The sequence below is a fragment of the Cydia strobilella genome, chromosome 19, assembly GCF_947568885.1.
Source record: "Cydia strobilella chromosome 19, ilCydStro3.1, whole genome shotgun sequence".
Lineage (NCBI taxonomy): Eukaryota > Metazoa > Arthropoda > Insecta > Lepidoptera > Tortricidae > Cydia > Cydia strobilella.
Genome location: NC_086059.1, coordinates 3,306,692 through 3,318,849, shown reverse-complemented (window position 1 = coordinate 3,318,849; position 12,158 = coordinate 3,306,692). Strand labels below are relative to the sequence as shown.

At 41.5% G+C, this 12,158-nt stretch overlaps 2 protein-coding genes across 2 annotated transcripts; both read right to left on the bottom strand.

Moving 5' to 3' along the window:
* Positions 1-4,367: 4,367 nt before the first annotated feature.
* On the bottom strand, positions 4,368-9,503 carry LOC134749889 (WSCD family member AGAP003962). Its single transcript, XM_063684892.1, has 5 exons — positions 9,022-9,503; positions 7,581-7,756; positions 5,918-6,005; positions 5,250-5,419; positions 4,368-4,630 (listed from the first exon to the last, which is right to left on the bottom strand). Exons 1-5 carry the CDS (start codon positions 9,281-9,283, stop codon positions 4,430-4,432), a joined length of 897 nt encoding a protein of 298 aa, XP_063540962.1. The 5' UTR covers positions 9,284-9,503; the 3' UTR covers positions 4,368-4,429.
* A 706-nt stretch (positions 9,504-10,209) lies between these two features.
* LOC134750208 (CCR4-NOT transcription complex subunit 10) lies at positions 10,210-12,028 on the bottom strand. The gene has a single exon (XM_063685339.1). It carries the CDS (start codon positions 11,935-11,937, stop codon positions 10,243-10,245), a length of 1,695 nt encoding a protein of 564 aa, XP_063541409.1. The 5' UTR covers positions 11,938-12,028; the 3' UTR covers positions 10,210-10,242.
* Positions 12,029-12,158: the final 130 nt, after the last annotated feature.

Sequence of the window (12,158 nt, the reverse complement as noted above, 5' to 3'; positions counted from 1 at the left end):
TGTTCGTGGAAAGAAAAGGACAGTCAGCGATAAAAGCTTGTACCAAAAATGAAATTTTTGCCAAAAACATTAATATATTAATGTGCTACTTTCAAAAAATGTCTACATACATTTTATGTGACAGCTACTCCATTTAAAAATGAACTGTCAACTCTTATTCGACGCTAGAGGTATATTTATTTATTTAAATCAAGCAACAAGGCCCATATTACAAATACCTTACAGACTAACATATATATGCATTTTATACTTAAAAACTAAACACTATTTAGGCGACAAAACGGTATAGTAAGAATATGGTAGTTCCGTCAACTAATTACAATTTCATGTAAAACGTGTAAAATATATGTATAGCAAAATATTGTAGCCGCAAATAATACAGCTGGGAGTTTTTTTTTCGTTGTAAGTTCATGAGTTGTTAGGGATCCGTCAAATTTTAGGTTTTTCCTACTCAGAATCATGAGCCCTTTCGAGTTTACTAGGTCAAAAAAGTGTCCCATTTTTTTTGTTCCAATAACGCTACTTTTCTTTAAGCTTTTGTATGGCAGGAGCGTTTTGGAAGTAAAAAAGTTATAGGTAAAAATTAGGACTTTTTTTCACCTAGTAGATTTGAAAGTCAGTCAGAAGTCCAAATTGAAGGTTTGCCAGAGAGCAATGGAGCGCAGCATTCTAGGTGTCACAAGGATGGATCGCATCCGAAACACTACACTGCGCTCCAGAACAGGCATAGCTGACGTAGGGGAGAAGACCGCTAGGCTGAAGTGGGACTGGGCAGGTCACGTCTGCCGCATGCATCCGGATAGGTGGGCTAGTATAGCCACCAAGTGGATGCCGCAAAAGAAGCGCGGACGTGGCAGGCCCAGGCGGAGATGGCGGGACGACTTAGACACCTTCACTAATAACTGGCCGGAAACAGCTCAACAACGGGAGTCATGGAAATCAAAGGGAGAGGCCTTTGCCCAGCAGTGGGACACTACAGGTTATTAAAAAAAAATGTAGATTCGATAGGGCTCGTGATTCTGAGTAGGAAAAACCTAAAATTTCACAAATCCCTAACAACTCATGACGTGAACTTACAACAAAAAAAACGAGCATCTGAGCTAAGCAAAACCACAAAACGTATGGTGCCGTACAGTATGTCATCTTGTCATCTACCTCAAGTATTTCAAATATAAATATCATCATCATCATCATCATCATCATCATGTCAGCCGATAGACGTCCACTGCTGGACATAGGCCTCCCCCAAGGCTCGCCACTCCGACCGATCCTGTGCCGCTCGCAACCACCGAATTCCCGCGACCTTCACTAGGTCGTCGCTCCATCTTGTTGGAGGCCTACCGGCAGTTCGTCTTCCGGTACGCGGACGCCACTCCAGAACCTTCCAGCCCCACCGGCCATCAGTTCTGCGAGCAATGTGCCCCGCCCACTGCCACTTAAGGATTGCAATTCTGCGAGCTATGTCGGTGACCCTAGTTCTACTGCGGATATCATCATTTCTGACTCTATCACGCAGAGAAACCCCGAGCATAGCTCTCTCCATTGCCCTTTGCGTGACCTTGAGCCTTCTTATGAGGCCCATTGTTAGCGCCCACGTCTCAGATCCGTATGTCATCACTGGCAACACACACTGGTCAAAGACTTTTGACTTAAGACACTGCGGCAATTTGGACGAAAAGATACTGTGGAGCTTCCCGAACGCTGCCCAACCGAGTCGGATTCGACGAGTGACCTCTTTCTCGAAGTTGGACCTACCTAACTGGACTGTTTGTCCTAGGTATACATAATCGTCAACAACTTCGAGCGCAGAGCCTCCGATTAATACGAGATTTGGCACAACATGGACGTTAGACATGATCTTCGTCTCGTCCATGTTCATTTTCAGACCAACTCGTTCAGATACTCTGCTGAGATCAGCGAGCATCGCACTGAGGTCCTCCATGGTCTCAGCCATGACTACGATATCATCGGCAAACCGAAGGTGAGTGATGTACTCGCCATTTACATTGATACCTCGTCCTTTCCAGTCCAGAACCTTGAAGGCATCCTCCTCTGGAGGAGGAATATAAATATATATTAAAATAAATAATATTTTTTCTAATTCAATTTCTTTGTAGTTTTACTATTGGTGCATTGGTGGTATAGTATAATTATTGGTGCATTAAAGAATATTTACTTACTTACGTAAATGAAAAAATTCACTGTCTTGGGTGGGGCCATATTTCTATGGGTGGGACTTTTTTTCCACTTTTAATTTGTTTCTAAGCTTAATAGCATCGTTCGCAGACGTTTCTGTTTTATTCAAAATTAATTCAAGTATTTTAGCTGATAAATAAGCGACTACAATATTTTGTAGACATTAAGCGTTTTTTTTTGTGCTAAAGTTTGCGCTTTACGAGTATGATTGTGTTCTGACTAAAATGACTAGTAAAATCTTAAGTAGTACTTAAGTAACAAAAGCAGAATATTAAGCGAAATCTTTCATGTTAGTTTTAATACTGGTATTACCCGTAAATAAATAATGTTCACTTTTGCTTATCACATTTACCTAATTAAATATAATATTATTAATATTATTATAACGACTTATTTGTGGGGACGGGACATTAATAGACCGCGGGCCAGGAACAGATTTCCATGACCAATCGCCTCCCGGGCGAAAACTCGTATAGTGGTTAACGGCTATGTATGATGAACACTCGTGAACGTCAGCTGCCGCTCCGTTGGTGGGCGTGCAGTTTCCATACAAATTGCAGTTGGGTTGCAGTCCGTCTGTACCGGCCCTACGACTATTGGCGCTTACATCATTAGTAAAACGTGATACTTCATAATATTTTGACGGCCGGTCTGGTCTAGTGGGTAGTGACCCAGCGTATGAAGCCGATGGTCCTGGGTTCGAATCCCGGTAAGGGCATTTATTTGTGTGATGTGCACAGATATTTGCTACTGAGTCATGGATATTTGTATGTATTTAAGTATTTGTATATTATATATATATATCAATGTCTGAGTAACTACCCACATAACAAGCCTTCCCTATAGTATTTATTATTATTATAAGCCCTATTCGTCCTAAGGTCCGTTTTCCTATGGGACGTCACATTTGGCCTAATACTAGCATGAACTCGCTGTGAGTCCAGTTGTAACATTTAATTTTATTTACAATAGAAGCCCGCCGAGATCTACAGATTCACAATCATGGCGACATTTGTAATAAAACGGTTGTAATAGTGCCATCAGCAAAGCTGGCTAACTTCGTGCCTATTTCTACTTGACGAATAGAAAAAAGTCTATAATCTATTGCACCTTCAAGATAGTTGTAACAACATTTTACATATGTGCCATTTTCAACCAAAAGGGTACTTGTTGTCGGTTGTCAATAAGGCGCTATTTCCATATAGCTTCAATTCTAAATCAACCTTATCGACAAGCGACAATGTGATACCTTTTGGTTGACAACGTCACATATGTGTTTTGCGGTTAACATTCAATGGCATTTTCTTTATGCCAATACGAAAAACGAAATACTATACATGTCGACTCGATACATCTAGTCTAATATCAACGGAGCGACGTTTTCAAGTCTTGTTTCCGTGAGGTTATGCTTACGACTATAGTTTGCGACTAGTCGCACACCCGTTCATGCGCCCGGTCGAGCGCCTGGTACAGGTCGAATACTCTTACTTCAACGGAGCGACGTTTTCAAGTCTCGTTTCCGTGAGGTTATGCTTACGACTATAGTTTGCGACTAGTCGCACACCCGTTCATGCGCCCGGTCGAGCGCCTGGTGCAGGTCGAATACTCTTACTTCAACGGAGCGACGTTTTCAAGTCTCGTTTCCGTGAGGTTATGCTTACAATTATAGTTTGCGACTAGTCGCACACCCGTTCATGCGCCCGGTCGAGCGCCTGGTACAGGTCGAATACTCTTACTTCAACGGAGCGACGTTTTCAAGTCTCGTTTCCGTGAGGTTATGCTTACGACTATAGATTGCGACTAGTCGCGCACCCGTTCATGCGCCCGGTCGAGCGCCTGGTACAGGTCGAATCGAATACTCTTACTTTAACGGAGCGACGTTTTCAAGTCTCGTTTCCGTGAGGTTATGCTTACGACTATAGTTTGCGACTAGTCGCACACCCGTTCATGCGCCCGGTCGAGCGCCTGGTACAGGTCGAATACTCTTACTTCAACGGAGCGACGTTTTCAAGTCTCGTTTCCGTGAGGTTATGCTTACAACTATAGTTTGCGACTAGTCGCACACCCGTTCATGCGCCCGGTCGAGCGCCTGGTACAGGTCGAATCCTCTTACTTCAACGGAGCGACGTTTTCAAGTCTCGTTTCCGTGAGGTTATGCTTACGATTATAGTTTGCGACTAGTCGCACACCCGTTCATGCGCCCGGTCGAGCGCCTGGTACAGGTCGAATACTCTTACTTCAACGGAGCGACGTTTTCAAGTCTCGTATGTGTGAGGTTATGCTTACGACTATAGTTTGCGACCAAGTCGCGCACCCGTCCATGCGCCCGGTCCAGCGCCTGGTACATGTCTGCCGTGAACGGGTCGAAGTCTTGTAGTTTCTTTCGCCGCCGGTAGATGCCCTCGCGGTTGGCTAGCGCGCAGCTTATGTCATCCTAGTAAAAAGAGTTATATTTTAGTAGCCCCGTGATACAAAACTCTTTTAAAGGGTTTTAACACAATTTATATTTGTCTTATAGAGTCAGTCACCACCCAAGTCAACATCTTACCTTATAATTCAGGGAAATTAGCTAAAATTATGGCATAATTAATGGATGGCATAATAAATTAAATTAAGACTTTTTCAATTGGTATATGTACTTTACAGACAGAAGTTATTTTTCATCAAAACCTCCCCACCCCTCCCCCTTCTGCGTCGCCCCCCACACCCCCACACCCCTGCAAAGGGCCCGAACCGCGGTTTTTCTCAATTTTTTAGAAAACCGTTCAAGATACAGAAAAAGTGTGTAGGAATGATGTGATTCTTAATAAATATACTATTAATCTCTTGTACACATTATGGTGCTATCACTTATAGTTTATGTGCAATCTGTCACTATAGATGCAAATTTTGAGAAAATTGAAAAAAGTCTTCCATTAATGCCAAGTTTTCCATATATTTCTTTCCAGAAGTAACGTACTATTAACAACTTATGGTTTAGGAAGTTTGGACGGTTCAGGTCTCGTACCTGACCGACCGTAGACTCAGCCCCTACATAACTAACAACATCTCACCTTAGTCACAGTATGGTTGAGGAAGTCCAGTATCCGCTGTAGGGAGGGTCCGGTGTCGCGCACCAGGGTCTCGTATAACACTACCAGTATCCGGCCCGGGAAGCGAGTGAGCCACAGGTCGTGTAGCGACTCCCACGCTGTGAGCTGGTAAGACACGAACTTCGCCCAGTCTGAGAAAATAAAGTTGTTTTTATAACGGACGGAGCCAAGTTTGCACGAAAGGAGGAGTTATCCCCCACTCACCAAGGCACAGGGTGGATACGCTGTACTTCAAAAATCACTTTCGTTTCTATGTGTGCATGGCACGTCTGTACACGCGTCATGCGTCATTGTGTGAATAAGTTGCTTAAAAATAGTACTGAGCACGCTTTCGGATAGAGCTCGATCCAATCAGCTACGTTTAGGCACGTTCGGTATACTTAAACAGGGGTTTTGTTATACAGTGAACCTTCTGTACGTAGTACTAGTAGGTACTATTATTTATTCTGTGCTGGGGTGCAAAAACGTATATAGTTTGTCAAAGGACTGTCTCATATCAAACATACAAACAAAGAGAATCATACTATCTTTGTCTTACACTAGTACTAGCACCCAAAAAAAGGATGAGTACCTATAGTTTTTTGTTCTTAATTACTGACAATTTGGTTTGACCAACTATAAGCATATACCTGTCGTTCTATGTTCGTGCGATTTCTTTTTGAATGCTGATTTTGGCGCCGTTCCGATGTGGCCTTTGTGCAGCCTGTTGTACTCCGCCTGTGAATAGGACAGACATTTTAGGTTCTTCAGGGGGCGTATTTAGCCTAGGGCCAAGGGGGCCATGGAACGGAGTAGCAGGCTGAAAAGAGCGGCAAAACGGGTCTTTTTTCCTTATTTGAGATGCATTATCATTACTATATTTCGTTTTTTTTTTTTTAGCATTAGAAAGAAGGTAAGCGATCTTGACGTGTCTTTTTATTAAAAATCACTTTTAACAACACACAATTATGTAACAATGTATATATGTGTATATGTATATGTGTGTGTGTATGTGTTTTTTATGTAACAATTATAAATCATTATTGGCCAGAGGGCTGGCCAATATTTTGCCCAGCTGATTAGCATTGCTATCCAGCGGGGCAATGCGGCCAGCCTTCTGGGCACCCTACCGAGCGAATTCGACTTAGGCCAAAATCTTTATTTATAAGTTTTTTAATTTTTAAGTTGAGTTAATAAATATTATGTTTTGTTGTCCTACACTTTATAGTTCCTTCGCGTTAAGAATTCTGTCGCCTCCGTGCAGGTCTCGACGACTCAAATAAAACTTCGATTTTAAGTAAACTGATTATATTCTTCCAAGGGTGTTGGTTACAAAGGGTTCTTTGACTAACGGTTAAAAAGTGTAGAAGTGGTGGTTATGGTATGGAGGCAGGTGATTTAGCGAAATTGAACAGTAAAACGGTGGTTTTTTAGGTGACTCTAAACGGCCGCGATATGAATTATGTGGAGCACTCCTATTAGTCATATTGGTGCTTTAAAATAGCTTCCGTATACTACCGAGCCCGACGGCTGCGTTTGGTGTGTAGGTAGTTTTTATCAAAATTTGGTATGTAGGTAGTTTTTATCAATCGTCATCATCATCATTATTTAACTACTAACCTTTTCGATGTACCTATAGAGCCAAGAAAATCAATAAAATGTAGCAAGAGGAATGTACTTACCAAAATATGTCAACAAATTATTATCAAACACAAAAGTAAAACATTAAACATTACAAAATAAATACTTGGGTGTTTCGTTACAAAACAAAACATTATTAAATATGTGTTGAAAACCAATACCTACTAATTATTATGTTACTGCTTTTAAGGCCTAGATCGGAATAGTAGTAAATATGTGTCATCAGAATATTCGAAATACTTAAATCAAAATAAAAAGTCGCACTGAAGCGGATCCGCGCGCTGCTTTGGTGAGTGCGAGATAACGCTATGTACATATAGCGATATCCCGTTTGCACACCGGAGTGGCGTGCGGGTCCGCGTCAGTGTGAATAATATTTATATTTCATGGAGCATGCGCTCCTTTATCTTTGGAATGACACATTGTTAGGTCAATACTTTGCTTTGGGCCAAGATAACCACAGAGTGGGTGCCCCGTGAGTCAACCCGGGGATCCGGCAGACCTTGTCGGCGATGGCGGGATAACTTGGACCATAGTTATTCTGTGCTTGGACTCCTTTTTGGGAGACTGGCCAGATGTACCTCAAAACCGGGAGGAGTGGAAGAAGAGGGAGAGGCCTTTGCCCAGCAGTGGGACACAATAGGCTCGTAATAAATAATAATGAATCCTTACCAAAATAGCATCTTTTGGGTGCCTAATCAAAAGCACAGCGGCCTGGAACTTGTCGGGGTCCATCGGGGGTGCTTCATGAGTCTTCACAACTAGAACAGTGCCATCTGTGACATTCTCTGCCGGGAACCCGTGTGTCCGCAGGCCGTAGTCCATGTATATGGACCCAGTCATGATACCTGTAGATAAAATGTAATCGCAATTGCAGTATAAGTGTAATATGAGAGGTAGAAATCACTACATAGTATAAAACAAAGTCGCTTTCTGCTGTCTGTATGTCTGTTCCTATAAATACTTAGATCTTTAAAACTACGCAACGGATTTTGATGCGGGATTTTTAAATAGAGGTTTATATGTATAATTTGTAAAGGTTTTGTGTAAATTAGTTGAACTACCCGTGCGAAGACGGGGCGGGTCGCTAGTATTATATATAAGCAAAAAAGAGCTAGGATTTCCTGTGTAACCGGTGTTTTTAGAAAAAGTTGTTAGTTCACAATTCAGAGGAAAATCATAGAACTTTTTTCTTACTGCTCTAATAACATCACTTTTCTATCAGAACTTGTGTACATCCGTAACCTAATGAAAAATAAAAAAATAGAAATAGTGGATAATTTAAATTTATAATTCTAGATGTTCCAAAATTTCTTTGAATCCAAATAACATGATTTCATTGATGCCATTTCGCATACTTATGAAAGTACCTTAAACATGAGAAACTAAACTTAAAAGATTTAAAAGTATATATCCTGCCTTTAAAATTATGTGATATAAACAGGATATACATAGTCGATACATTTTTTATGTATCAGTTTATATCTGAACAGAAATAAATGTGTTTAATAATATAAATATGTTGCAATGTGTAAAGACGAATATGTTGATTATAAAAGTAGTGTGGCAGGACTGTGGCAGGGGTGAGACTGATAAATTAAATGAATAATTATTTACTATACAGATATAGTGTATAATTGTATTCCATTGTATTTTCTCGAAAACATTTGTATTTGTCATGCTACTTCAGCCAACCTCAGTACTTCTTATACCAAAACTGACTGAAATAGCATAACATGTTTGTACATTGTGAAAATATGATGGAAAATAATTATGCACTACATCTGTACCATCTGTGTGTCCATCTGGGCTCGGTTTTTGTATTTGTCATGCTACTTCAGCCAACCTCAGTACTTCTTATACCAAAACTGACTGAAATAGCATAACATGTTTGTACGTTGTGAAAATATGATGGAAAATAATTATGCACTACATCTGTACCATCTGTGTGTCCATCTGGGGTCGGTTACACCAAACTGTTTGTCATCGTTAAAGAGTTCGCTAAATTTTATTGTATGGAGTTTCGTAGTAAACCGCCGCGGCGCGCTAGGTGACGTTGATCAGTCTGTCAAGTGCGGATGGTGCAACTGGCACTAAGTTAAATAAAGTTTACCTGTAACCTGCTGTAATAAGTAGCGCAGCCATGTATTACCACTACCGGGGTGAGATATCAGGGCCACAACAGGCCCAGGGGGTTTAAAGTGTAGATCTTTGCACCATGCCACACTGGGTCCCCCACGCATCGAGTAGCGATGATAACCGCTCGTGTAGAACGTTCGCCGCGAACCGTGCAGCGGGCTCAGCATAAACACGATTATAGTAAAGTGTAGCAGCACCAAAGTAGCTGCGATTAAAAACAGCGAGCGACGAGACATGACTGCCCGTTTAGACTAAGTTTTGTTAATAGTTATAATAAACATGACGTCACATGATGATTTGCCATACACAGGACCTTGTTGTATGTACAAGGCCATGACTTCGTCCCGTTTATGTTAGTTTTTCGTACATTTTTCGCAAAACCAACCGACGAGGTCGGATTCTGCGACTTTTCGACATCGATTTGTTTTCGCGCAGATTCACAACTTGTCATTTTTGACAGCACAGCACAACCCGGCCCGGACCGGTGTTACCAGTGTTACCACTGTGGTTGCACTAATACGCTTGCACGTGGTGCATATAACTCGTTTTATATTGCATATTGCCAATATTGCATATGGCAATATTGCATATTGCCCAAAATTATATTGCATAATTGTATGTTGTGCGAAGAAGAGTATAAAGAACCGCAAACACGCATATTTAGTCGCTTGAAAATATGCCCATTGCCTATGGGCATATTGGAGCCAAGTAACCAACGTGATTACATGACTAAATCGCTCGCTTCAGTCGTGTACTCCAGTTACATACACGATATATATACAAGCGCACACGAGTAACTGGTACATGTAGCTTGGGCATGCTTTTCGTGCATGTCACCCGCTCCTCAAGATTTGCTCAAGATCGCTTGGGTTACAAGCACCGTGTGCAAGGAGTTTATGGGATTTGAAGAATTTGTAGTATCACTTTGTAGCTTCTATTTTGTTACTAGATGAATCTCTCTTTCCTTTATATTGCAAAGAAAAATAACGCAGTCATACAATGCTATAACAGACTACAGATAAGCGCTGGTGGCCTAGCGGTAAGGTAAGGGCGTGCGACTTTCAATCCGGAGATCGTATGTCAAAGCCATTGCAGTGGCAGGGGTGAGACATGCAGCATACTAGTAGCTTTTAGGAAGTAGCTCTTAATAAAAATGCAAATATGTTTTATAGTAAATATAATATATTGGAGTAAATCATTGTGATAAACTTCTTAACTTTCTCAAAGTTGTGTGACAGTTTTCTATATTACCAGTACATATTTCCAAATACATCTGAAGAGGTAAAACTCTGGGAGAGTTTATTTGCAGTAAAATCTTTCTAGCAGTGACCAGATCTCCTCTTAAAATGTGGCAAACTGCAGCCTTGGCCCACACGGACACAGCTATCATGTCTCTCATCTGGTACGGGAGGACTGAGACCAGCTCATGGATCATTTGTGGGTTCAGGTGCTCCACGGCATCTGTTATTCTGTCTAAGTTTATCAGAGCTTCAGCGGCGTAGATGTGGGCCCACGCTTTATGGCTGTTGGAGACGTCGGGTTGGTTCAAGAGCTCTGTAGCACTCATCAAGGCTGAGAGTGGATCCTGCATGTGCAGCAATACATAACTCTGTAAAACTAGCACAGAGTTCTTTACGTCACAGCACTGCTTCCAATTGATGGGTGGTCCTGGAGGAGCCTGCACCACTGGCAGCGTCGCATCTATGGTAGGTTCCTGGTCTGGCAGTAAAGTAATAGCATTTCTCAAACATAGGGCTGCAAATTCTAAAGATAATGTTGGTATAGCAAATGACTCTCCACTGGTTGAATATTTCTCTTTAATTTCTTTTGTGAAGTGTATTCTAGTATGTGGGCCACTGCCTAGCTTTTTGACTGTGAATTGTTGTGCTTCATCACTGCAGCATTTTTTGATGCAGCATTCGGCTAAGTGTAGCCATATCCGAGGGTTGTTGGGGTAGTGGCGGGCCGTCTCCACCAGACATTCAAAGGCTCCTTCAGAGTTGTTTGCTGCCAGCAATGCCAGCCCCAAGTTGTATACATACAGTGGTCTGTCCTTGCAGGCTATGAGACGCTCACTGTCCTCACTCTCCATGGCTCTAAAGTGTTCTTTTACTGCATGCTGGAAATACTTTGATGACAAAAACGGCTTTTTCACTGACATATAAATAACTCCAAGATTGTTGTTAATAGCTGCCCAAATGTCTTCACCCTGAGTCTTCAAATCATAATTATACTTAAGTGTCTTGTATTCTCCTAAAGTATTTGCAGCTTCCTTCATATCTCCATTGATGTAATGCTGCTGAGCAATTACAAAAATATTCTCGATTGAATCAGCAGTTAATGTTAACTTTATTTTCTGGCCAAGGAGAAGTTTTGCCCTGCTAACTAGCCTTTCAAACATATTGTTTATGTCACTGTCTGACTTCATTAGTTCAGCATGATTGTTAGCTACATCTAAAGTCTTGTTGAATGTTCTTCGGCAAAGTGTGGCTTCCATCATAAGGAGTACAATTTGCTGGTGGAGTTTAGTGTCTTTAACGTTTTTCGAGTTGAGTAACCTCTCTAATACTACGGCGCATTGGTAGTAGTAGCGCGAATGGTACAAAATGACCGCGTAGTTGTACAGCGCGAAAGCAGATGACTCTTTAGTGTCAACTTCGGGAAAAATAACCCCCGTAATTTGCGTGATGGCTTTCTTAAACTTCTCTACGTTCCTCATATCACTGGCCATGAACTCTACGACGGCTTTGTTGTGCTGAATCCTCTTATTATTGGCGCCAGCGAGAGATTCTAGTTCGTTTAGGTGCTGGAGAGCGGATGAGTAATCCTTGTTCATGTAGCACTGGTGAGCGAGGACGACAGGCTCTTCGCGGTCCTTTGAGTTAGACATGGTACAAAATAATAAGTAAAACAATAATAGTTTACAACAGAAAGATATTTTCCAATTAGCAAAAAAATCGTATAACTTTTATTTGTTAGACGTTTGACAGTTGTGTTGTCGAAACGCTTGTCGCTCGTCCTGTGTCACATATTGAGTGTTTTAAAGAAACGCTTAAACCGTTTATTTAATGTAAAACACTGTCTTGTGTCTATGGTTGACCTCGACAAGTC

What these genes read in the sequence shown, in the direction of transcription:
- LOC134750208 (XM_063685339.1), bottom strand. Translation starts at nt 11,937, where the DNA reads ATGTCTAACTCAAAGGACCGCGAAGAGCCTGTCGTCCTCGCTCACCAG.
- LOC134749889 (XM_063684892.1), bottom strand. Translation starts at nt 9,283, where the DNA reads ATGTCTCGTCGCTCGCTGTTTTTAATCGCAGCTACTTTGGTGCTGCTA. An exon ending in CTTATTACAGCAGGTTACAG is followed by an intron (nt 7,757 to 9,021) that starts GTAAACTTTATT and finishes TTTTATCTACAG; the next exon opens with GTATCATGACTGGGTCCATA. An exon ending in TCAACCATACTGTGACTAAG is followed by an intron (nt 4,631 to 5,249) that starts GTGAGATGTTGT and finishes TCTTTTTACTAG; the next exon opens with GATGACATAAGCTGCGCGCT.